The 27,271-nt window shown below is 35.1% G+C and overlaps 1 protein-coding gene across 3 annotated transcripts; it reads right to left on the bottom strand.

Moving 5' to 3' along the window:
• Positions 1-1,388: 1,388 nt before the first annotated feature.
• Positions 1,389-23,938, bottom strand: LOC147073132 (uncharacterized). 3 transcript variants are annotated; one of them, XM_085945240.1, is made up of 13 exons: positions 23,877-23,938; positions 21,922-21,966; positions 18,573-18,660; positions 15,945-16,098; positions 14,984-15,078; positions 14,309-14,467; positions 12,971-13,130; positions 11,298-11,479; positions 10,035-10,215; positions 9,285-9,385; positions 8,055-8,222; positions 3,005-3,167; positions 1,389-2,351 (listed from the first exon to the last, which is right to left on the bottom strand). In XM_085945240.1, exons 2-13 carry the CDS (start codon positions 21,939-21,941, stop codon positions 2,134-2,136), a joined length of 1,689 nt encoding a protein of 562 aa, XP_085801366.1. In that variant the 5' UTR covers positions 21,942-21,966; positions 23,877-23,938; the 3' UTR covers positions 1,389-2,133. The 3 variants fall into 3 exon arrangements, with proteins under 3 accessions (XP_085801366.1, XP_085801367.1, XP_085801368.1); XM_085945241.1 differs by lacking the exon at positions 23,877-23,938 and adding an exon at positions 23,587-23,679; XM_085945242.1 differs by lacking the exon at positions 21,922-21,966 and having other exon boundaries at positions 23,877-23,919.
• Between the last annotated feature and the right edge of the window lie 3,333 nt (positions 23,939-27,271).

Here is a 27,271-nt window from a genome sequence, read left to right as displayed (position 1 = left end):
TATTATAATATCGTCTCTGTTCTGGCAGAACACACTAACTGGAGAATACTAGTTTTGAGTAGTTTGACTTTGAAGTTGTTAAAAAGGTTGAAATAATGGTCTATCATGTGAGTTTATTAAGTAATCGTAAAAAGGATGACTTTAAAATAAAGACTGTTTATTTATTAAGAAGGTTTCCAGACGGTAAAGTTTGAAATAAGGAACATTTTGGTACTAACTCAATATGTCATTTTTCGAATTAGTGTCTTCTGCCAGAACAGTGACGATATGTTGTTAGGACGCTAAGCTGGCTGTACGACCTAGCAAGACAACTGGCTTAGCTAGTTTGTTAATTACTTTGCAGAAGGCAACGGGAAAACAGTAATAAAAACCCTTTGTATAGTTACCTACCTAATTATCATGTTCTAATAATATGTATGTTTGATGATCACTGGGTGAAGGCAATCAAGAAAAGAAGAGTATTAATTGAGTTCAAAATCTTAAGATTGTTATAAATTTTATCATCAATATGAATGAGCTTCGCATTGGGCTCGGTGCACACGAGCGTCATAACGCTGCGTATGCGTCAACGTTAGACGCTGCATTGACGCAGCGTCGATTAGTCATGGCAGCATACACGTAGCGACAGTGGAGCATTAAAGCCAAAAATCTCTCTTGTAAGTGCTATATTAGATAACGTCATCAAAACCTAGGCACCACATGCATAGATTGTATCAACGAGTGTGTGCAGAGGTAACAGTATATTATTGGAAGTCCTTTAGGGCCCACATGCTCAGCGTAGGTCAAAATGGAGCTTTTATGGTATTTTTCATAGCATAACCCTGGACATTCCTTAAACATTGTAGATAATCTATTTATATAATTTTGAAGCCTTATTATCCTTTATATTTATTTTAAACATTTGATGACTGCATGAAGTATTTTTGTTACATAAAATAGTATTCTTTTAAACCTCTCGCTCTAATGTTTTAGAATGTAGTCATATTTCAGTACATCCATGTGTAGTGGTGTTAAGATTTTTTAGATTTATTAATTTTTAAACGCATTTACGTGCAGGTGGCCATAGCGATAGAATAGTGTGCGTCCGTTCGCTAGGATATGTCACCTAGCTTGTAGCCTAGCACTAAGCGCCAAGCAAGGCACCTACCTGTGTGGCCTCGGCCTTAGCATTGACGCGGCATTTTACCTAAATGGAAGAAAGTACTATAATTGGCGTACTATTTATAATTATTGATTGTAATATTGTGATACAGTACTCTCTCAGTAATCCGCCACCCCAAAAACCAGACAAGTGTCCAATTAGTGAAAGCGGCGGATTATAGTGCATACATACAAAATATGGTAAAAATTAAAACAGGTATTTCATAAAAGTAGTGCTTATTGAGAAATTTGTACTAGCAACTTATGGATTTATTTATCATCAAAATGTATGTATTAAATTATACATATTTATAAACTAAATTTATTAATTACATATCAAACAGTAAAACACTTGACACAGTCAGTTGTTCAGTGAGGCAGTTATTCGTTACCTTACTTTGAAAAGGTTCTAACTGACATTTTGGTCTAAAATGACTTTTTGATGTGAAAAGGTTCCATTAGCTATATTCTATCATATACGTTCATTTCAGAGTCATCTATTGTCAAATATGGGAATTAGCAGTATGTATTTTTATATTCAAAATATGACCATTCCAAATTTCAAACGCTCAGCTCAAAACATGGTCAAGTGCAATTAGAACCTTTTCAAAGTAAGGTAACGTATTTCTTGCATAGTCTAAGATTCCTGGCGTTCCCTATGACCAACAGCTTCAGTTTGTGTGTCCCAGTAACTAACAGCAACTGTTGTGATGCGGTCCTTGGGCCCTTTCCTCCCTGGTGCATTACTTTCTTCACGATGAACGTATGTTTTACGAGGGAGAAGTTTCCGAAATAAACCCGTCTCATGTGCGGTGTATTATACTACGCAGCGGACTACTGAATTTGATATACGAATACCGGCGAATTATAGAGCTTAATTTTGTGCCTTCAACTAGTAAAAATAACGGGGGATTATAGTAGTTGTCGGGTAATCGAGCGGCGGATTACTGAAAGTGTACTGTATATGAATCATTGATATTACAAACGATTCTATCAATTATCACTGGTTTCATTAATCTTTTTGGCAATCCAATCAATGTATCTGGCGACGTCGGTGTATACTGTATAATGTTTGGGATCACATATGTTTGCGTCGGACCTTTTGACTGAGACAGAAACGATTCCCCGTAAGAACCAGGTGGTTTCTTGGTCACCCTGCGTGATGGGCAGCGTCAGACCTCCGCCACTGTCTCCGTTGCAAACTCCACTTCCTGAAAACATATCGTATTATAAAACCAAAGTAGTTAGTAGATATGTGTCAATAGCAGTAGCGAAGGGTGGAGGTAGGCCGTTAAGATCCGCCATAAATAGTGCACATTAAACTTTGTTAATTACACGTATTTGTTTTTATTGAACTAAGACTACAATTTACAGTTTGTATTAGTTAGGGTTTAAAAATCAATTAAACCCTACCTAACCAAACCATAATAGTTTTGGTATATTTTGGACGGTAAGACAAATTGTACACACTTTTCCATTCATACATCTATTTTCGTTGACATATTACACATATTGTTGGTTTATTTTTTTTTAAATTCATTAATCCCTGCCTAAACCTAACTATAATAGATAACATCTATAAAATATTCAAAGTTATGTATGATTTAATTGCATAATTTTAAATATTTTATAGATATATGAATATTTTTTGACTATTATCTATTATGGCTTGGTTTTACGAAGGGCTTAATTGAATTTATAAAACTAACCAACACCATCTTGTAAATAATAATTTATTGCAGTCTTATTTCAATGAAAACAAATACGTATGACTGACAAAATTTAGTGTGTACTATTTATGGCGGATCTTAACAGCCCACCTCCACCCTTCGCCATTAGTCAATAGGGCGTGAAACCTTCTTACCGTTTCCATTCGGGTTTCCAGCGCAGAATGTGTTATCGTCAAGGAAAGTATTATAAAAGTTTGGATTCGACTGAATGCAAATCAAGTCATTTGTTATTGGTATATCAGCAACAGAGAGTTTATCTGTCAGAGTGCTATTGTCGTTGTAACCCCAACCTACAACCTAAAAATAAACAACAACGATTAGATGGTTACCTACATGTACGTTCTACGTAAAACATTTCACCGTGGCACAGTTCACCGTGAGGTTTCCTATCGGAAAGAGATGACCGTAGGTATACTATACGGTCTCTAATTTTATTAGATTCAATACTGAACATTAATTCAATTTTCATAAGTAGCTGATTTTGGCAAAATTCATGAATTCAAAAATGAAAACCTAACCTAATGAATAATCCAGTATATCGGCTATTTTCAAAATTAGTTTACTGCTGGCATCCTGTAAAGTTAAGAGTAAACCGAGAAGAATCATGTTTTATTTAGAGAATAATTTTATGTCAGTACTATTATACGACCCAAAGAGGTTGGACGGTCTTTAATATACCGCCATATATTTCCGCTACAGCATTTCATGCTGAAGTGGCGAACTGCATACGTACAACCGGACACGCGATTAGATGCCAGAACCCAATAAAAAAAATATTTATTTGACATGTAGTTGATTGACATGTAAAGGTAAATGTATGTGGAGCTAATGGAAGCCTTTATCATGCAGGGAATTGTCGATGGCTAATGATCATCACATCTTTACATTATCCGTCGTCGTTCATGTACGACTGACTTCGTCCACGTATGTAGTCTATTGTATATCATCTGTAGGCGGATGCTTCATGACTGAATTGTGATCACACTGATCACCATGACCACTGCTACGTCATCCATTCAACCAGAATTCTTCACATTGTTATGTGAAGAAAGAAGCGAGTCAGAAAGATATTACAGGATATAGGAAAGTGACGCGTAATGTCAAGAGTAGAAGAAATTTACTTCACGGTAAGTACTTAGTTTATGCACAAGGCTGGGAAATTGTGTAGGTTATTAGAGAGGCAAATGACCTAGTGATTAGTCAGTTAAAACGAGTCGTGGAATTTAATGGATGTGAAGACTTATGTTCCCATTATTTAAGTGACTTATTTCGCACGACTACGTCTTACTCACTTCAAGTTACCGATATAAACGCGGCAGACTGCAACAACTTGCGGAGTGTGGACCGAGCCTAAGGCCATATAGGTGGGTGGGTTCCATTATGATACAACAGAACACGAATAAACAGAACATGGAGAAACAGAACGGTGACAGCGATAGCGATACATCTACGCCAGCAATTTTTGGAATGAAATAAATCATTTAAAAAATATTAAATACACATAGAACGATGAAAACTTGTAAAACCTTACCAAATTGGCACGTTTCTCTATAATTTCATTAACATTTTCACACTAAACCAATAAATATTATTTTGAAAACATATGTAAACTACTAACTTTTCTAATACGTCAACATAAAAAACGAATCGTTCAATATTAACTAATGAATACCTATTTCTATAATATCAATCATAAATGACAAAACACAAACTACAGGGCGATTCTTGTGGTGCAGTGCGTAAGGCGCTTGCCTTCCACCGAGAGTTCCTGGGTTCGATTCCCGGTCAGGAAACACAATATTTATGTGTTTTTCTCAAAGCCTGGGCGTTTGTGATTGTTCAAAATTACTAACAACCACCTTGTACGAAAAAGCAAGGACATGGTTATTAATAATTATTAAAAAAAAAAAAAAAAAACTATAAAACTTTTTAACTAGAGCTATAGACTGACACGTTTAACGTGAGGCTACGCTACAACGCGGCAGCTATGCAGCGGAGCCTCACGTTAAACTTGTCGGTCTCTATCAAAATAATAAATTAAACAATATATTTTCCCGACATTCACCTATTTGTACTTGGCTGAAGATTTTACTTTCTGGAGAGTTTCTTTCTGTTGGTTAAGGGCGGACGTGCTCAGCGTGGGTCAAAATGGAGCTTTTTTTCTATTTTCAAAGCATGATCCTGGACATACCTTAAACGTTGTAGATAATCTATTTGTATAATTTTGAAGCCTTATTATCCTTTATATTTATTTTAAACATTTGATGCTGCATAAAGTATTTTTATTACATAAAATAGTATTCTTTTAAACCTCTCGCTCTAATGTTTTAGAATATAGTCATATTTCGGTACATAACTGTGCAGTAGTGTTAAGATTTTTTAGATTTATTAATTTTTAAATTCATTTACATACAGAATAATGTGCGTCCGTTCGCTAGGATATGTCACCTAGCTTGTAGCCTAGCACACCTAGCACCTAGTAGGGAGTAAAATGATGTTAACGCGCGTGTTTGAACATGTACCGTTTAAAAAAAAAGATTTTTTTTTCGGTTAGGTACATGTTCAAACACGCGCGTTAACATGATCTTACTCCCTACTTCAATTTTAGTTTGTCAATTTATGGCTACGGCCGTATGTTATAGCTTAACCACTGGATGATGACAAAAGAAATGGCGTATTTCAAAAAAACACTACCTTATTCTTAGGTCAATAATTATTATAAAGCAATCATTATTCATAGGATGTTTATCACACTTGAATGGTCAAAGACATAGCTTATAATTAGTATCTTTAGAATTATCTTCAAATGTGTTAATCTTGCCGATTTTTTGAATAATAAAATGCCTAATTCTTGTCAAATTCGGGATCACAGAGATTATCAATATAATTTTTTATCGTAAATATTTTACTAAAATTATCTCGTCATAAATTATACTAATGGTTTTATAAATGCGTTTAAAAATTAATAAATGTAAAAAATCTTAACACCACTGCACAGTTATGTACCGAAATATGAACATATTCTAAAACATTAGAGCGAGAGGTTTAAAAGAATACTATTTAATGTAATAAAAATACTTTATGCAGTCATCAAATGTTTAAAATAAATATAAAGGATAATAAGGCTTCAAAATTATATAATGAGTGCTGTATTGAGATATTTGGTCTTACTAGTAAAATTTCTTTGAATGAGAAATATACCACTACAACACGGGTACCCAACCTATGGGTCGCGACGGGTTTTCTGTGGGGTCGCCAACTTATACAGTCAACTAAAAAAAATATTCACTTTAATGCAATTTTCATTTTTAATGGTCTCTTGAAGTTTTAATACTTTCATATATTTTTTTAAAACAAAATGAGTAATAATCTAGGTACGCTATTCTGTCACAGTTGGTTGAAACAAGAGTAGCATATCTAGCAGATATATTAGATCAGCAAAATAGGCTTAACCTGAAACTTAAGGGACAGGAAACGAATATTATCGCATTTCACGATAGTCTCGGGACATTTTTATCCAAGCTGCAAAACTAGCGAAGAAAAATAATTCTTGCCATTACTTATCATAATCATTGCCATGTTTGAGAAACTGAATGGTAGATGTGTGGTAGATGAATCTGAAGGTGAAATCAATGAAAATTTGATGGAGGAGATTACTGGGCATCTCGAATCCCTTGAAAACGAACTTCAGCGTTACTTCCCTGAGCTGAAAGAAGAAGAAACTACATTGACACGAAATCCATTATCTGCTTCCCTTGATGTAGCCAGCGTAGCCGATGAATTACAAGATGAATTCTTGGATTTGCAGAATGATTCCTCAGCACGTAACTTGTTTAATGAAAAATTGCTCACACATTTCTGGTGTGGTATGTAGTATCATTCATACCCAAATATGACAATGCTTGCCTTTCGAGCGTTATTTACATTTGTGTCTACATATCTCTGCGAGAGTGGATTTTCAACTCTACTTCGTTTAAAAACAAAAGAAAGAAATAAATTAAATGTTGAGAATGACATGAGGTTGGCGTTAACAAAAGCTCACCCGCGAATTTTGAGGCTGGTTGACATGCAATTTCAACCATCAAATTAAATTAATTATTAAACATAATTTAAAATAAAAATTAAACTCAAAAAACTATTGTCGTTGTTTTTTTAATTACCTTATTAAAAATGCCTTTTTCAATTGGATCGGGGTCGCGGGTCACATGGCTTTTATAAAAAGGGGTCGCCACCCGGAAAAGGTTGGGAACCTGTGCACTACAACATTGAATAAATCATCCCAGTATGTTAAACTGGGGTAACATACATGTTTTACTACAATTTAATAAAAATATGTTACTGACGAAATATATGGTCGTATGCCTTCGGATTTTCTTTAAATATTTCCTTTATAAATATGAGATGATTAACAAGTTTTAATTTTACTAAGAATATAAAATAATGATTTTTTTTAAACCTCAATAAATCAATACTATGTTTTTAAATATCCCACTACAGTTCTCAGGCGATGATATCAAGTAATTACGTTTTTATTAACTCAATAAAACATCTGTTTCTTGCATCTGACCATTTTAAATTCATCTGAGAAAATACCCGTTCGGTATACTAATAATGGTATGCTTAAAATAAATGAAATTAGCTAGAAAATATTTTGTTCATCATGTGAACTTCGTATTTTTTTGTCTTAACCTAAACGTCTTATTTGTATTTGTTGAATACCTAATCGTGAGTTTAGAGTCTGTATTCTATAAGCTGGCGTTCACGCCACGTCGTTCGCGGATGGAGAGAATTGTGCCATCACGTTCGACTGTTGCAAGTTTTCAATGGGAGGGAACGAGAGGGAATGCAGTGCAGAATGCTGAAGCGGGTGGGGAAACCGCACGCTAGCTTATACACGACAGTCTATAGCTGTCCCGTGCGGGATAATCTATTTTTGCTTAAAAAGCGAGACGTCCCACAAAAATCTGGACGTCTGGCAACGCTAATAGAGTATCCTCCACGTAACATTGCCATTGTACACAGTGACAAGGATCTGTGTGTATACGCAACCGTATAATTGTATTAGTAAAAGCCAGGCACTTGATTGTTTACTCACGTTTTAATTCAAAAATTCTATTCCAAATGGCAAGGTTAGGTGGAAGATACTCTACTATGTAACATGGTAAAATGATAGCATTTACTTACATTTCCAATGCGATCAAATATGCTCTCCTTCCTTGTATCAGTCTCATCCCATATACAAATCGGTTGGATATATTCGTTATATGCAATGTTTTCGGCCAGTTTCATAAGCGCAATGTCGTTTCGAAGTGTGGTCCATTCAATGTTCTCGTGACGTATAACTTGCGATACCTACAAAATGATACAATAATTTTATTATTGTTCAATTAAGTAAAGTATAGGGTGCTTGTGACTGGTCGTCCACCGTCCTTGGAATCTTTTATCATCGAATTATGGTACGCGGACCAAAATGTACTATAATTATAGTTCGGTTGGCAACACTGCGTTCACTGACAGATGGCAGCGCGCGACGTCGGACAACTAGTCACAAGACCCAAGTATAGCAATTCGTCGTATTTTTTTAAAGTAAGTTTTTTCTAATATTTTATGTAAATAATGTAAAAGCATATATACCAGTGATGCACAAACCGCGGCCCGTGGGCCACATGCGGCCCAAAATGGCGTTTTTTTCGACCGAAAATAACAACTACTTCACCACCAAATTATTTTTTTTACAAATGAGTCACTCTGTCTGCGATGCAGGTGCAGTCTATTTTTAGAATATTGTTTTGCGTAATTTTGGTGTTAGGCCATCCGCTCACGTGAAGTTCATGCTAGTCTCCCAGTCTCTCAGTTTCCAGTCATCCATAAACAGTGGTACCAATATCAGTACTTAGATTCGATGAAAAATCATATTTTATTACCAAAATTGGTAGTACTGAACTGGACTAAACAAGCAATAATAAGTCAAAACGTCAAAAGTTTAAGATGGGCGACCGATTTTTAATTTAAAATATGTGGCAGATGTTGAGAAATACTCCTGCCTGTATTATTACAGGCTGCCAGAATATTCCCGTAAAGATATTACGGAAAAAACTTAGAATGAAGTAGGAAAGACAATGGGGTTGACAGTTTGAGGTTATGAGAATATTTACAGTTTATAAGTTCCATCACCAACCAGTTCGTCAGATTTTAGTTTCTGCGTGAGCGGGTGGCCTTAGTTCTCCAGAAATTTTGCCAGTGCACGTTTAAAATAATAAAACGTATGTGATGTCTAGTATAATATATCATTATTTTTCAACCCGTCTTCTACCTACTGTGGTCCGGGAAACATAATAAAATGATAAATTAGCCCTTTCAAATAGGTTGTGCACAATTGATGTACCTATTCATATTAAAAAAAAAAACACACACCTGCATTTCTTTTTGTCCTGCCTCGAACACTTTACGATTATGTTTCCCGAAGAGAACTGAAAATTCTTCAGGCGGTAAGGCTTGACCAACACAATGAGCAGCTGGGGAAAATTGTCACATTATTAATAACATATTAACAGATGGACACACATTTAAGGTGACGTCTTTATCTACTAGAGGCACCTAGCGGAAAAATACGAAGCTTGCAATTTGAGACATATTTTTTTTTTTAAAAACATTGATTTTTATAAAAATATAAATGTGTATAACTTGAAATCCTTTTTATTTATATCAAAATTGAGTATCGAATATCGAGTTTCAATATTGGGACTATACCAAAATAAAATTTGATATAAACAAAAAGGATTTTAAGTTATACACATTTATATTTTTACAAAAATCGACGTTTTTTAAAATAAATATACTTAAAAAAAATTAAAACTATGAATTAGTCAAAAATCTCTTAGGTGATGCTTATAAAACTTAATAAACTAAATTTTAATAATAAATAAGACCATAAAAGTTTATTTTTGACTTAAAAAAAACTTTTTAATGTTTTCAGATACATATTTATTAATTAATATAGTTGAAATTGTAAATTATCAAAAAAATCTCAAATTGCAAGCTTCGTAATTTTCCGCTAGGTTCTCTGTTGGCATATAGGATCCCCCTTAATAACATATTATATATTAACAGATGGACACATATTTAAGAGTGTTTTCATGCATTAGGGAATTCAAAATCTTGCACCTGTCAATACATATCTCTGAGATATGAGTGATCCACCACACTGGTACGAGTTCGCTCCATCTCCTCGATTTCGATAAATAGCTGCATGCCATGGCCAGTCACCACGGAGTGCTTCAGTTCCTTGAGTTATCAGTGCTGTGTGTGAAACTACTCTTCTTCCGCATCCAGATTCAACCGATGACTGCAAAGATACGAAAATGGTAATACAATTATTGGGGTAGTAGTAAGGGAATGTTAATTTATACCAGGGGTAGTCAACCTTTTTATACCTGCCGCCCACTTTTGTATCTCTGTTAAAAGTAAAAAAAAATAACCGCCCACCGGTTCCACAGTAATGGTGATTTATAAACTAGGGAAGTTATTTTATAAAATTTATATAGCAGAGTTACAGCAAGTTAAAACATATAATAATAATTACTTGCCAAATACTTTATGTCAGACTTTCGCTAAGTTTGGCAGAATATTTTTTTATAAAATACTGTAGTTAAATCTATCTTTTTATTTATACTTTGCATACATAGAAGCATTAAGTCTGATGAAATTAAATTAAATTATTTAAATCATTAATGAGATCCCTGAGGCTGATGCTGCGAAACTAAATTCTGGATATCTGGCTATAAAAATATTTTTAAAACCCTTATCGCCCACCATGAAAGCTAGAACGCCCACTAGTGGGTGGTAGGGACCAGGTTGACTACCCCTGATTTATACAATGGTTGGAAGCAACGTTCCCTCTATTTTTTTCTATTGTGTGTGCGGATCATCAACGCATCTGAGCAGTGGCGTAACTAGGGTTGGTGTCACCCGGGGTGGTAAATTTACACCCCTCCCATAAACATACACATACAATGTTTCATTTAAACTTATATTAGCTAAAAAGTAGATAGGTACTGTCACCAGACACAATTCCCTCGCAAAGGGACGCCGCCGATCCCCTATCAGGAACCTTACATAAACAAGCACAACTACTTCTGAAAACTTCATTAAATAATTATTACGAACAGTAGCATTTTTTTTAAATATAATATGTCGGCCGGTAATGGATACGTGACCCAGAATCGAGACTACGGGTGGCAGGCCCGAAAAATGGCGATTAGAAAGAGAAGCCGGATATCTGCACGCGGACGAAAGATGCGCCTACTCTATCCGGACAGCCTTCTCGTCCCAACCCATACATCCCTCTAACCGAAATAATACTGGAGAAGGTTCTACCACCGACATACATGTGAGTTCCTCTCCATTCTTCTGGGTATTAGTACTTACTTTAAAATGAGACTCAATCCAATTTATGTCTTTTGCAATGTCGTACCCTGGTAAATATTCAGGACCATTACAATACCAAAAGTGTTGAGTTAGGACTGCACGCAGGTACCAAACGACGGATCCGTCTTCGGCTAATCTTGGTATCATCAAAGCTGATCCAATGGAATGGCAATCCTTTGGATCTGAAAAAAAAGCTAACTGAAGATACTATAGTTAGAGGTGGGAAAGAATACCTCTCGGTTGGATATAAACAATCACTCCTATGGCCCCCACATCCTGAAACGGGCCCCCAGGCTAGAATTTTTAGCGGCCTCCCTACCTATCGCTAAGGTTAAAGGCAATATGATACTATACAGGCATTTTCCAATGATGTTCGAGGTAAAATTATTTGGCGATCTTTGTATTTTTGAAAAAATCTACTTAGGTACTCACTTGAATTATGGAATTGTCGAATATTAACACAATAATCAAAAATTGTATCGCATAACCACACATTTTAAAATATTTATATCTTTGAAGTAAATTACTATTAGAGCAAATTTTCATTAAATGTTTATCTCAGTTATCTGGTAGACCCATCACGCCAGGCCCCGCCTAAGCCCGGGCCCCCAGGTCAGAGCCCTGTCAGCCCCTCCTTGTAGGGTCATGATCACCACCTACCTAAATAAAAATTTCAAAGAGTTTTTGTCACTGATAATTGTGTAAAAGTGGTTCACGTACCAGCAAAAGTAAAGAGAGTGACTTGACAACACACCACCCATTTCGCTAATGCGTTTCTTGCAATCTCGCGACGCATGCTAAGGCAGTAGCATATTATTATGATTCCCAACCTTTTTTTCTATAGTGGAACCCATGAAGCATTTTATGAATTCTCGCGTACCCCTACTTAGTTGGCCCAGAAGAGAAAATTACAAAATTCTATCAAAATGCCACCTACGTATGTAAAATAATTAACCAACATGTATTATATTGCGCCGCAGGCGATACATATGTCATACATACGGAATATACTCAAAAAAGGTATTAGGTATTGTTACACCCCTGAATGGTCCCCATTTGGGGATGTCTCTGTGTATCTGGAGAGGCCCGAGTCGGAAACAAACGGTCGCTTACGAGCCGTACAGATGCGGCGTTGCCGTTCGTATTTTTTTAACGGCATTCAGACAATGTTGCCGGTCAGATATTTAACATTTTTTAATGTTTTTCGTAATCAACCCTTACTATTTGTTGGTTTGATACTGACTCGGGCCTCTCCAGATACAAAGAGACAGCCCCAAATTGGGACCATTCGGGGGTGTAACAGTATGTATTCTTTTTAATAGTAGGTGCCTGCTAATTCCACATTGCCTAAGTTGTATTAACACATTTCTGCATTGTCCGAAACTAATGGGGATAAAAAAAATAATTAGTGGGTACATCAATGCTTTCATCTACCTACCGCCTTAACGTGCAAAACTTTGAAAGGAACAAAAAAATGTTCTGTGAATGGTATTTATAACATGATCATTTTTTAATTATAGTTTATTAATATATTTTTCTCCATACCTAAAAAAGTACGTAAAAAGTCTACGCTACCCACGCGTACGTAAAAAGGTTCGCCCACCCTGACCTAGAAAATCGTTTCGTCGTAGAGTCTCCACTGAAAATTTTCATTTTACCTTTTGATTACTTACCTCTTATATAAGAATAGCAGACGTGTTCACTAGTAGAGCCTGATATGGATTTTCCGTCCTTTGATGCATAACACTTTTCCTTTGCCACAATTCTCACTGGGGCTTGGTAAATCCTCAATCCGTCGCTTTTATAAATATTTTGACGGTCTGTGCCGATCATCTGAAAAATAACGAAAACTTTGTAAAACGTACACCAAGCATGTTATGTGAAGAGATCTTCACGTTCGTAGAGTCCGTATTCTTTATGCTGGCGTACACGTCACGTCGTTCGCAGGCGGAAAGCACTGTGTCAACGCGTTCGACTGTTGCGATGGGAGGGAACGAGAGGGAACGCAGTGTTTAGATACTGAAGCGGGGTGGAAACCGCACGCCAGCATAAAGAATACAGACTCTAGTAATATGTTGGGGAGCATTGGCGAAGGGTGACTTTTGGAAAGAGGTAGGCTGTGGCGAAAGCACACTTGTTAGATATATTTACGGGAAATAAGAAGTTAATCCAACATTACTACTGATGAATAGGTACACAAAAATCGATGGAATTTCAAAAGCTCACTGATGTTATAAAATTAAGCAATTAATTTAAATTATGTATTTTCCCAAACATTTATAAACGCTAGGTACGCTCAAAATATGTTGTCATCTTTGAAAAAATCCGCTGTTGTGTATCTGTTTCATAACAATTTATAACTTAACCCGTAAAACTAGACATTTTAAAATAAGTACTTCTATATTTAAAACACAGACTTATGTAGGTAGATTATCAAATTTCAACTGACATAACTGAATGAATAAATTGTCTTAGTCTATGAATGAACTAACTGATAAATAAAAATCACGAGAAAAATTATTTAATATTTTATTAACAATCATATTTATATTATGTGATTGAATCCCATGGAAATTATTTTTTTAAAGTTAAATAAATGTGCACTTACGTAATATTTAAGCGCTCCTTAAATAGCTTAACGATTTGTATGAGCCGCGCCAGACGTCTTGAAATTATGAGAAACTAACTGCATATAAAAAAAATCGATTCACGCGAGCATAATGCATACGATATGTGAAGCGAAATGAGATTTCGCTTATTTTTTTAAACTTTCGAGACATGATATAAATGGTGCTTATTGAAATAGGGTAAAAGATCGTAAAATTATTATGACAATTATACGATAGATGTCGTTGGGCATATTAAATATATTATTATTATGTGATTATATTATTTAATATGTCAATATAAATTTAAAAAATATTTTTCTTGCGAAGATAGGCTTTAAATAATCGTCTAGTATGGAGTCTTCGCCACTGTTGGGGAGCTGCCAGATGGAGAGACGTCATTACCATTCCTATGTGCCTGGCGACCTGTATACTCCATTGTTCGTGTTGTTCCCACAAGCAGATGGGTTGAACTTCAGTGCTGATTACGACAGGCCTCGAGAGTTTCATCAATGCAATGGCATTAAATGAATTGTAATCTCCGATGAAGTCAATATTTGTAACCTGAAATTTAAAATTTAACGAAATATCATGAATGAAAATACATAATATAACCCAGGGGTATTCAACCTTTTTATTCCTACCGCCCACTTTTGTATCTCTGTTAGTAGTAAAATTTTCTAACCGCCCATTGGTTTGGTGCTCAGACTTCATGCTTCTATGTATGCAAAGTATAAATAAAAAGATAGATTTAACTACAGTAAGTTGTTTTATAAAGATTTATTCTGCCAGACTTAGCGAAAGTCTGACATAAAGTATTTGGTAAGTAATTATAATTATATGCTTTAACTTGCAGTAACTCTGCTTAATAATTTTATAAAGTTAAGTTACTTACCTACTTTATAAATCACCATTACTGTGGAACCGGTGGGCGGTTAGAAAATTTTACTACTAACAGAGATACAAAAGTGGGCGGTAGGTATAAAAAGGTTTACTACCCCTGGATAGAGTATAAACTAAATTCTAAATATGTATAGAGTTTATACATACAAATGTATAATATATATTTTTTAAACTTACCGATATGTTTTGGAACGACGGTAGGGCAGGAATTGAAAATGCAATATACAAGTGATCCGATATGTCTTCCGGAAGATATATGGAGCAAAGAACAGCTAGAACAAAAAAATTAACACTACTTAACTAATAACGATACAATATATAGTTAATTAATGAATGATCAGTGATCACAGATTTACCCCCGTTTCAGACGGGACACCGGTGTCGCGCTCTTCGACCTTTCTTTGTATTCGAATAAAAGGTCCTTTGTATTATGTTAATGAATGCCCCAGAGCTAATGAGTCAACGCGTGTTCGGTACACCTTTCTGTCGGCCGCTACATTCTCAAACCGCCGATACACTTGTTTTTATTACCGCAGCCAGTTTTATGTTCTAATTTATAACGCGAAGTTATGCGTTGACTCATTAGCTCTGGGGCATCCATAAACATAATACAAAGGCCCGTTTATTCGAATACAAAGGCCTCCTATATTATATCGAGCGCGACACCGGTGTCCCGTCTGAAACGGGCCATAGACTGTATCAATGAGCAGGGCCGCGCCAAGAGTGGCTGCCGCCCGGGTGTCAGTCTGAAATTGTAGCCCCTCCCCACAAATTGTTATCGAAATATGAAAGATATCATAGCAAAGTTGAGTAGGTACCTAATTATTCGACATCAAAGTATTAATAATATCAAAAATATTATGAGGTATAGGTATAGGTACCCACGATGGTCGCGCGGCTTAAGCGTCGGTCTATATCGTCGTGGGTCCCAGGTTCGAATCCTGGGTCTGGTAAGTACACATATTGTTTTTCAATTTGTATGTGCCTTGTGTATAAGTCAGAGTATCGATCTAATAGGTTGAGCAAGTGGCTGACATCCATTTCTCGTAAAAACAAAATCTGTTAATACAAACCTCTACTTTGTGAAGGCCCATATGATTTTATTAGGATCTGGCAAGGTCGGAAAATAGGTACTTACTTGAAATAGCCACTTGGGGATGAATAAGCACGGCATTACATCTTGCATCATTGAAACCATCGTATTGGACCGAACCTAACCATGGCCAAGCTCCCCAGGATTGTAATCGGAACTCTGGGGCATAACTCTTTGAACGACCACATTCTTTAGGGAGCTGTAACACATGTCAAGACAATAATTTATCCACAACAATTTAATTTCTGATAAAAAAACCTTTGATCACAATATGCTACCTGAAACTACTGAATGAAATTCGCCTGCGGCGCATTTTGGCTTTATTTATTGATACTTATTTAAAAAAAAAATTACCACGCACAGTAGCGAGTCGAAGAAATTTCATAATATTCTACTCTTCTTGTCAGGCGAGGTGACGTATCTACCCGTCAAATTGCGAAATCCGGAGTTTAAGGCCATCCGCTTACGCAGAAACTAAAATCTGACGAATTGGTAGGTGATGGAACTCATAAACTGGCCAGTGACTGATGCTTCGTACACTGAGATACTGAAACCTAATAATCTCATAACCTCAAATTGTTAAACCCATTGTCTTTCCTACTTCATTCTAAGCTTTTTTCCGTAATATCTTTACGGGAATATTCTGGCAACCTGTAATAATACAGGTAGGAGTATTTCTCAACATCTGCCACATATTTCAAATTAAAAATCGGTCGCCCATCTTAAACTTTTGACGTCTTGAGATGTTATTGCTTGTTTAGATCAGTTCAGTACTACCATTTTGGTAAGAAAATATGTTTTTTCATCGAATCAACTTCTTGGCTGGTGTCCTTTTGAGATTGACCGCTCATCAACTTGAACCTTGATGAAGCTTGACTTTACTTTGGCCGTGAACCTACTATAATTATCTCGAGATTAACTCAAAACATTAGTTTACAACATCGCATTTACAGGAAATAAAAATGGTGAGCCGATTTGGCTAGCCAGGCATGCCCAACCCGCAGCCCATGGCCCACTTGAATTGTTCAGCTTTCTGTATTTTACATTTTGGTATTCATACAATAAAAAAATTCTCGTAAATTCACCACATTTATATTATATTTTGTGAAATTATAACTTTCTTGTTGTGCTGCGTCCTAGTACCTGTTTATATGCTTATGCCGGCTCCACACACTCCATACTTAATGGTGACCGTAAATATTATTTTTTTAAATACTCTAATGAAGTCAAAATATTATTTAAAGAATTCGATACCAGATTCGCATTTATGCATATTGTATGAGGAAATATTCAAAATATTCTTAACTCCATTTAACGTGGAGGTGGAATCAGCGCCTCCAAATTTACAAATGGAGCTAATAGAACTGCAATCAACCATAGAGTTAAAGTGCATGCTCAAAGGGAATAAGCTTGACTTTCATCAGAAATATTTCCTCGAAGATAAATTTCCAAAGTTGAAACGACTGTTAAGGCTATACCTCAGTTGAGGCATGGTCTAAAATGATCGTGGCTAGGCGATGCGTGGATTGCGGGTCGCGGGTGCAAATGATGCATGCCGAACGAAATATAATTTGTCATATAAATCCAACATGCGTCCATTTAATGTTCTGTTGAGCGGAGCTGTTTGCCAGGGTCCGTCCTCACACGGGCCCAATTGGTCATGGAGATCTGGTAGCAACCGAGGCCAACTTTTCGGCATTTGAGAAATTTGCAGCGTCGTATGAGGAGCGGGATAGTCCCGAATCTTCTGTAGACTCATCCATTTCAATTCGTGACACTCAGTATGTGGGTACACAAAGCGCCTAACGTCAGCGGACAGCAGAGCCAGTCCAAAAACAAACATTTTCTTTCTTAACTTTCTTCTTTAAGCACTACGGTGCATGGTTGCAGCATCAGTCCCGTGCGGCTCCGTCTCGGGACGGAATGAGCACTTAAAATCACTTCTTTCAGACACGTTTAAAGCGTCATAGAAAGTGGCCGTGCATATCCACGGTTGTGCATATATGACGGGTGGTAGTGGGCACTTTAACGTATGTTCTATTAGTAACATGTTGATTGACATGTTTTCTTTGTCAAGTAAATGGGTAACGTTTTTAGTCATCTTTACACGATTTAAGAATTAATACCCCCGTTGCCATCACGAAACAAATTTACGCATTCACACCACCTCGACGTTCGTTCTCCGAATGCCTGCGAGTCCAAAATTTCGTCGCGCCTATAGTTGAAAATTATTTGCCGTTTCACTGATGTATCGTCTTAATGTGCATTACAGCAGCATTTGGACTACATATCGCTGCGAATCGTATTTTTTGAAATTAAATGTAGTGTCGCAGCATGAAAACACGACCAACAGCGATGCGCGTCGGCTAAATTACCAGTCAATATGAAAAAGATATTAAAAAATATACAAAAACAAGTGTCACATTAATTATAAGGTAATACAATATTTTGAATAAGTTTTTTGTTTTATTTTTTATATGTGTGGCCTACCTAAGCTCAGTAATATTTTTTGGCCCTTCAAACGATTTGGGTTGGGCACCCCTGGGCTAGACGTTTCTGCTGCGATTGGATAAATATCACGGCCGGAAAAATAAAATATAATTTTATATATTGTAAAACATTCATAATACCATAATATATTCATGAATAATACGTACTAAAGTGTTATCTTACCTTAGAATTGATGAAAAATGTTGATTTGTCCCATGCGTATATTTTTGATATTACTAAGATTGTAAATAACGTGTAAAAAAGCCACATCCTGTAAGATAAAGACATTTATCATATTAATATTATAATGTATTGCTTTTTAAGTTAATTGAATTACATAGCCTGTTAATACCAACAAAAATAGTTTTTTTCGCTTCGATATACGTTTATTAAAACACGTAATTTATGTCGTGGTAACACTTCGTATTGGTGTAATACTCAAAAATATGTATTGAGTTATTTTTCTATGCAATCTATTAATGTAGTTGTACTTTTGTAATATAATATAATATATTATAATAATATAACATGAGATGTACTCGTTTATACTACTGGCCTACTAAAGCTTCACGAGTATTGTTTTTCCAGTATTCGATGCATGGCAGAGTTCTCTCGCGAATATCATCTGTAAGGGATCTTGGCATTACGTTTGACAGTAAACTGACGTTTAGTGGTCATATAGATACCATTTGTAAAAAGGCGCTAAAATGTTGGGCTTTGTCTTGCGTACTTCCCGGGTCTTTTCGGATGTTACGGTACTAAAAGTTCTCTATAACTCCTTAGTTAGAAGCAGACTTGAGAGTGGGTCTATCGTTTGGGCCCCGCATCAGTTGAAGTACGGCCATATGGTGGAGAGTCCAAAAGAAATTTTTGAGACTCCTTTACTTTCGGCTGAATGGATATTATCCGTGGCTCTATCCCAGTGCTCCGCAACCGGTGTGCCGCGAGACGATGCTAGGTGTGTCGCGGTGCAATAGCCAAATTTGCGTACATGGCTGGTAATATCGTTGAGCACCTTCATGAACTTAATAAAACAATGCAAGGTCAGAATGAAAATATATTGACGTGTTCTGATAAATTAGAAGGGTTCAAAAATAAACTCGAATTTTGGCAGAAGGAGTTAACACAAAGATCTTTACAAATATACCAAAGGACCTACCAGACCACCATTGAAAACAGGCAATTAATTTTGGATCCGTCTCAAAAACATTTAACTTTGCTGCAAAAGAAATTTCATCATTACTTTCATACAATCAATGCGACTTGATACGAAACCCTTTTGCAACGAGTGCCGAAAATTCTATAGAAGCGCTTTTCCTATAAATTCGAGAGGAGTTTGTTGAATTGATATACGACGGGACGCTAAAACTGAACTACGCCGATGTTCCATTGTCTATTTTCTGGATTTTGGTTAATAAAAAATATCCTCGGATTTATCGCAGTTCAGCTCCCATTTTCGAATAAAAAAAATCGCCTGCGGCGCTATTTTACTACACTAATATTAATATTTTAAAACATGTAATTGTAGGATACATTTTATTATTATTGTGTCAATGCACGACAAATAATTATTCCTAACCTAACCTAACCTAACCTTAATTATATTGATATAATATAACCACACAAAAAAATCGCCGAACATACAATCAATACCATTAATCTAACCTCACACACTATTTGAAAAACGCTATTTTAGAGTATCACACTGTTTTTAACCTTAGCGATAGGTAGGGTGGCCGCCAAAGATCCTGGCCTGGGGTCCCCCTTCAGGAATACCATGTTTTGGTGTATTAATTGTTTTACGTGTGGTGTGCCGCGGAATTCTGGGAAGACCTTTGGTGTGCCGTGGGTGAGTAAAGGTTGCGGAGCACTGCTCTATCCGACTGACTTTCTCTTAGGTATGTATGCTTACATACTGTAGCTTAAAATTTAGAAGGGATGTTTAAAATGATTTAAAGGGATGGGCAAAAATCATGAATTCAAGAATGATAACCTAACCTAACCTAACCCAGGGGTAGTCAACCTTTTTATACCTACCACCCACTTTTGTATCTCTGTTAGTAGTAAAATTTTCTAACCGCCCACCGGTTCCACAGTAATGGTGATTTATAAAATTTATAAAGCAGAGTTACAGCAAGTTAAAGCATATAATAATAATTACTTCCCAAATACTTTGTCAGATTTTCGCTAAGTTTGGTAGAATAAATCTTTATAAAACAACTCACTGTAGTTAAATCTATCTTTTTATTTATACTTTGCATACATAGAAGCATGAAGTCTGATGAAATTACATTTAATTAATTCAGTTGTTAATGAGATCCCTGAGGCTGATGCCTCTACCACCCACCATGAAAGCTGCAACGCCCACTATTAGGCGGTAGGGACCAGGTTAAATATCCCTGACCAAACCTAACAAATATTCTAGTATATCGGCTATTTTCAAAATTTATTTGCCGCTGGCTTCCGCTACATAGATCATGGTTGGCGAACCTTTTTACGTACGCGTGCCAAAATTTCCCAAATAATATTTTTCGACTGTCTGACGTGCCAAGCAGTTTTTCAAGGTGAAAAAAAGTTTTTTTTAAGTTTTCTAAAAAAATACTTTTTAAGAATTCCATTAAAATAGCTTAAAAATAATTACAATTGAGTTCTTGATATTCTATCTTTCATCGTATTTCTAGCTGAAGGCATATCTTTTGTTCTTTGAATATTCTGTTTCTTGTTTTAAATTTTTTAAAGAGATCGTGGATTTATTTGAATGACTGCCGATAATTAATTTCATAAGGTTTGTTGATTGAATATTTTTATTTTTAATTGCACGATCCGAAGGAGCGAGCTATGTAATTGTATATTTACATTAAACATAATGATTATTCTTTAAAAGGATATGCCTACTCTCTTTTATACAGTGCGATTTGTTATTTATGCATAAATTTCGTCGTTTCCGTTTGCGCATCGATTGGTAAACGTAATATGAAAAACCGAAGAAAATACGCATGGTTATGTAATTATTTTTTAATATTACTTAAATAGTAGGTACTCATATAAGTATTTGTAAAACGTTTTTTATAAAAAAATAAAACATTTTTAAAATATGTACTTATATAAAATAGTAATTTCTTTTCATTCGCGTGTCATAGGTTCGCCATCCCTGACATAGATAGACAATATATCGTAAGAATCGTCTTAATTATGAAAACAGTTACTTACATATTTTTTTTTATAATATGAAGAGTCCGGTAAATTGTAAATAAAATAAAGCTATAAATAATGAAGAATTTTTAAATAGTTTTTTCATAAAATATATTTAATTCATACTGTCCCGTCCTTCCCCACCCCACCCGTCCTTCAACCGTTTTTGAAGAGGAAAATAATATTATACCTAGGAGCCTCGCGTACATACTCCAATCAGGCCCCGAACTTGTTGGAACCGGCCCTTGCTGATAGTGATAACTGATAACAATTAAGATACATACTTATATAATAATATAATATGACTATTATTGTTATTAAGTCATTAAAAAATGATTACCTTGTAATTGTCTGCTTCATTTCACGAGAAACCACGGCTGCTAATCTGTTTGTGATACAATAAATTGTTAAATTCAATGGTTTCTTCATTAATATTACATCGAAGTATATTAACTCTTTTCTTAAGGCGATGTCTTTACGTACCAGAGGCACCTAGCGGAAAATACGAAGCTTGCAATTTGAGACATTTTTTTTGATAATTTACAATTTTCAACTGAATTAATAATAAATAAATATGTATCTGAAAACATTAAAAAGAAAAATATGTCACATGACCCCCATCTTTTTATTACATATATTTTATGGTCATATTTATTATTAAAATTTAGTTTATTAAGATTTCTATGCTGACCCTAAGAGATTTTTGACTAATTCTTAGTTTTAATATTTTTTCTATTTATTTTAAAAAACATAATTTAAAAAAATAATAAAATAATGTCACGGATCACTCGAAGATTTTGTGTTTTTAACTTACTTGAATTTGCTAATAATTCTATTTTTTATTTAACGAATAATAATTCACAAGGTTTAAGAATGTAACATTCTAATTATTGAACATATTATATAATTTTGAAAACACTTCTGAGAAAATATATTGTAACCAATAGAAAACAATCTTTTTGGAGTGATCCGTGACGTTGGTTAGTAATTAAAGTAATATCTACTTTGATTTAAAATACAAAAGCCGATCGCTAAATAGTAGCCAATTTGGGAAGCGCTTCAATGAGTATTAAAAAGACCAATCGTTAAAATTTGTCGTAATTAAGTATTACTCCTTTAGCACAGTGGTCTATGTGCGTGGACGCGATACCAGAGAGATGCAGGTTCGATTCCTGCGGAGTGCCTTACTATCTTCAAAAAGATTTTTTTTATCTGTTATAATATATTTTCTCAGAAGTGTTTTCAAAATTTTGTATGTTCATTATTTTAGTCTATGGTTATACAATTGCCAGCTTGGTGCACTTCGCCGGTGATCAAATTGAATAATATGGTATGGTATAATACGAATTTACATAATTTGAAAACACAGCTGTGAAATACATAACCACTAAAAAAAAATTGTTAAAAAATACGACACCCAGTTGGATATTTTTTTCAAAACTATTTTTTCTAAAACTGGTTTTATATTAAATTTCTCAGGAGCGTTTTCAAATTACGTACATGTTCAATAAAATAATGGTACATTCTGAATCTTGTGAATTATTGTTAAATAAAAAAAATATTTATTAAATTACATAGGTAGGTACATATAATAAGAATTATTATAAATGTGGTTTTTTTCAGATCAGTGGGTCTATTCTATACTATTATCGACCGCTAAAGTGATAAAGTGATAAATATAATCAAACTTAGGGTAGGTTTGTATCAAAGTATTTGCACTTATTGTAACGATTACAATACATTGGTTGTAATTGTTGCAATAAGTGCTAGATATAGTTTAACAGCACCTCTCTTGGCTGTGATAAAATTTAGAGCGAGATAGTCAGTGTTGACTGTTTAGGTTTAGACGGCGAACTTATTGTAACAATTATTATAAACCTTAATACAAATATGTAATAAATACTATCACTTTTATCACTTTAGCGGTCGATAGTCGCCTTGTATATTATAGAATAGACCCGCAGAAGGCTTTTTTCTATCGGCGAAATTGTTGAAAAAGACTCACTTCAATAACACACATAAATATCGATAATATAAACACACTAATGTCACAATTTTAAAAACAGAATCACAACTGGTCACAAAATATGAAACATAAAATAAAGTTGTCAAGTATTGTTAGTTATCTATATTTTTTAATCACTTACAATAACTCAGGTTGACCTTGGGTACAATTAATTTTGTTATAATTATCATTCAGTGGTTGTCATTGATAACCACAATACATTTGTTGTTATTATTATTTTAATTACTAAATATTAAACGGAACGAAATTTATATATTGATGTGAATTACCTTTTTCATTTACTATGTCTGTTAGCCGTGACAGATACATACGACTAAAGTGGTTTCCGCACTTATTAATTTTCGTTATTTTTCCTTAATCATGAATTATATTAATCAGTGGCAGGGGCGTCGCATTCTTATGTGCAATATGTGCAGTGCACACGGGTGATCACAGCCTTCTCGCAGTCCGCAGCTCTTCAATTAGAATAATTAGATACTTCTCTCAGTGACGTCCCGTGGGGGTAGGCAGATTGAGCGTCGCTTGGGGGCGGCAGTTACTCGAAGGGCGGCACATTGAGAAGAATCATTTGGTATATATAGAAATAGCTAAACTGAGTACCTATAACGAAAATATCTTTCCTTTAAAAGATTCAGCTCACTGGTTGGAAACAAAATGTATTAATTAACATAAAAGGTTAAACAGGGCTGTAATATTTTTGTCGGGTTCGCGATGTCTAGTTTACTTCCGTTGCCCTTCGAAGGGATATGAAGGGAAGGGGACACGAGAATCATTAGATAAATACTGCTACTCCGATTAAGAAACTATGGTGTATGAATTCTCTTCAGCGGGTCTATTCTATACAAAAGGCTGCTTTCGTCCGCTAAAACCGCTAACTAGGGTATGCTTGTATCAAATTATTAACACATATTGTAACAATTATAATAAGCCGGTAATAATTGTTGCAATAAATGATATATTTTAACGGCATGCCCCCTGCCTGTGCTAAAATTTAGAGCATGAGCTACAGAGAGAGAGAGCGAGAGAGAGACAGTTTCGACTGATTAACTGATTACAATACAATTACAATTATAATATTTCAATATAAAATGTATGTAACAAATACTAACACATTATCACGTTAGCACGTTAGCGGTCGATAGTCGCCTTTTGTATAGAAAAGACCCGCTGGTCGTGCATTTTTGTGTGTGGCGAGAGACATTGCGGGGATTTTTGTTACACATTATGATATTGGCAAAAATATAAAATTAATAACGTAGATTTTAATACGATAACTCCGCGCAGAGTTATGTTTTATTAGAAATTAAAATTAAAATACTTTCTGTGATAATATTTGAAAAATTTCTTTGTGGGCAGGGCTTGTAAATTAGCAGGGTTGCATGTTGCGATTAGATTAGATTTTTGATATTGAATTGGAGACTTTTTTTCGGGAGGGGTTTATTTGGTACTAATACTTAAAGAAATAGGTAGGTACCTAAACTTATTAATAACGGAAATATCTTTCCATTAAAAAAATCAGCTCACTGGTTGGAAACAAAATGTATTAATTAACATAATAGGTTTAACAGGACTGTCGTTTTTATCGGGCTCGCGATGTCTAGTTTACTTCCATTGTCTTTGGACGTCACGTCTTTGATAACCAGCAATGGCACGTGCGGATTTACGAATTATACTTGAATTATAGGTAGGTAAATACTTACCTAATTAATTTACCAAAATATTTTATCCAGTCACTCGCGAGTTTTGAAAGTTGTCAGGTGTAGTATTTTTCGACTCGCAATATTGTCCATTAAAGTAGAGATGGCATTTCAATTAGATTTAGTGGTATATATTTTGTTAAGTAATGTATCCATACAACACCTTTCTCAGATATTGGAGTCATAAAAGGATGATAAAAAAGACTGTACTTATAAAAAATGGGGCGGCATTCTAGCGCTGCCCAGGGTTGGCATTTTGTCTAGGGATGTCACTGTTGTCTTTGCACATTGGTCGCCTATTGCTTCGGAGATCTTGATGGATGATTAATTCGTAAGTTAATCAATTATGTCAGAGATTTTGAAAATAATGACGACAGTCTGAATATAAATAAAATTTTGTTCATTGAAGTGGGCGACGTTAATAATGGGTAATTTACGAATATTACTTACGTATCGGTCCCATTAACAGATCGAATGCGTTACATGCTTAGTGCATGATACAGATATGTCGAAACTACGTTACTTTTAACTAATGCGTTAAAATGAGAATAATTATTATTAGATATCACTTGTTTTTAACCCTCCCTATAAGCCAGCGATTTCCATACTGGGAGGCGTGGGCTAGTGCAAAGGGAGGCGCAAAAAGTTAAACAGAAATGTAACCACAAGTTTGCAGTTTGCAAGTGCATAGTTCATAAAACTTAACTAAACCAAAAAACTAACTAAACATGAAACTATTATTAGGTATAAAAAGAGTCCTTTAAAATTTAGCTTGTTTGCAAAGCTTTGTGAAGATATGGAAGCTAATAAAGAAAAATTGATAGAATTATCTTGCGATAGGTACTTCATTGAAACAAAAGTTTCAGAGTTAAGCCATAGTTCAATTTCGATTGAATCGAAGTGAAGTGTACAATACTCTGTCAAGCAAAGCAATGCAAGTACCTACGTACTGCTGCCATTCATAACATCATATGAATACGTGTATTAATTAAGGCTCTAAGTACCAAAAAGTAGTATTGCCTGTAGTTACAAAATACCGAGTCATTGCAGTAAAATTTCATGAAGCAGACCTTTTGAAAAATGTAGTTTTGCAGTGTGAAGCAATCACGGCAGCTTCTATAATTTTAGGTATTAAGAACTCGCAAGAGTCAACACACCATCGTCAGCTATTTTATATTGAATGCCGTTGACCACTGCAGTGCTACTTACACCATTATAAATAAAACACGCCAACGGACTTACAACGTCGACAGGTTTAATTATTTTGCTGTATTTTTTTGATTTGCTTGAGGCACTTAGACTATAGTTGAAGTTATTGGCGTTGGTATGTAGAACATTTTTCTATAAAAATGTCAGTTTTTATTATTTTGGTACTTAGCGCCTTAATTAATACACGTATTCATATTATATGTATGCGAAACGGGATTTTCTGCATTAGCTGCAATGAAATCCAAATATCGAATCCGTTTAATAGTAGAAAAAGAGCTACGAGTGGCACTCTCCTCAATGACACCTAGATTTGACTTTGTGCCAATAAACAAGCACGTCCATCGCATTAAAATTATAGTAAATCCTTCTTATTATTTTGTCAATTAGGTAAGTTTTTTTTTCATTTTTTCATTTCTATACTGGCTCGCTGGTCGCCGCATCCAAATATATCTACGTTTCGAGAGGTTGCGTGTGACTGTCGCTAGGTAGATGTGCGCGGTTTTCATATGCAACATCGGATCGACATTCCTAGAAGGTTTGATTTATGGCTGTGCGGCAGACGAGGCGAACTTAAATGTGAGAGCTGGCTACACTCAGTGATTAGCAACTGGACTCGAGGATCCACATAAAAATAGTAAACAGTAACGTTTTGAGACTGCTGAGGGTTTCATTTTTCGGTACAGTTCGGTTATGAGGAATACAGCGGCAAACACATTTTGAATGTACCCGATATACTGGATTATTTGTTAAGTTAAGCT

This window comes from Rhyacophila brunnea, unplaced genomic scaffold (genome assembly GCF_057557595.1).
Source record: "Rhyacophila brunnea isolate RB1 unplaced genomic scaffold, BYU_Rbru_1.0 scaffold_18, whole genome shotgun sequence".
Taxonomy (NCBI): Eukaryota; Metazoa; Arthropoda; class Insecta; order Trichoptera; family Rhyacophilidae; genus Rhyacophila; species Rhyacophila brunnea.
The sequence above is the reverse complement of the archived record's forward strand: the minus strand, read 5'-3'. Positions and strand labels throughout refer to the sequence as shown.

Excerpts from the sequence above, each read along its gene's own strand:
- LOC147073132 (XM_085945240.1), bottom strand. The coding sequence starts at position 21,941 with ATGAAGCAGACAATTACAAG. Across the intron at positions 11,480-12,970 it reads CTGCTATTCTTATATAAGAG|ATCCAAAGGATTGCCATTCC; the intron begins GTAAGTAATCAA and ends CTTTTTTTTCAG. Across the intron at positions 3,168-8,054 it reads TATTTGATCGCATTGGAAAT|GTTGTAGGTTGGGGTTACAA; the intron begins GTAAGTAAATGC and ends GTTTATTTTTAG.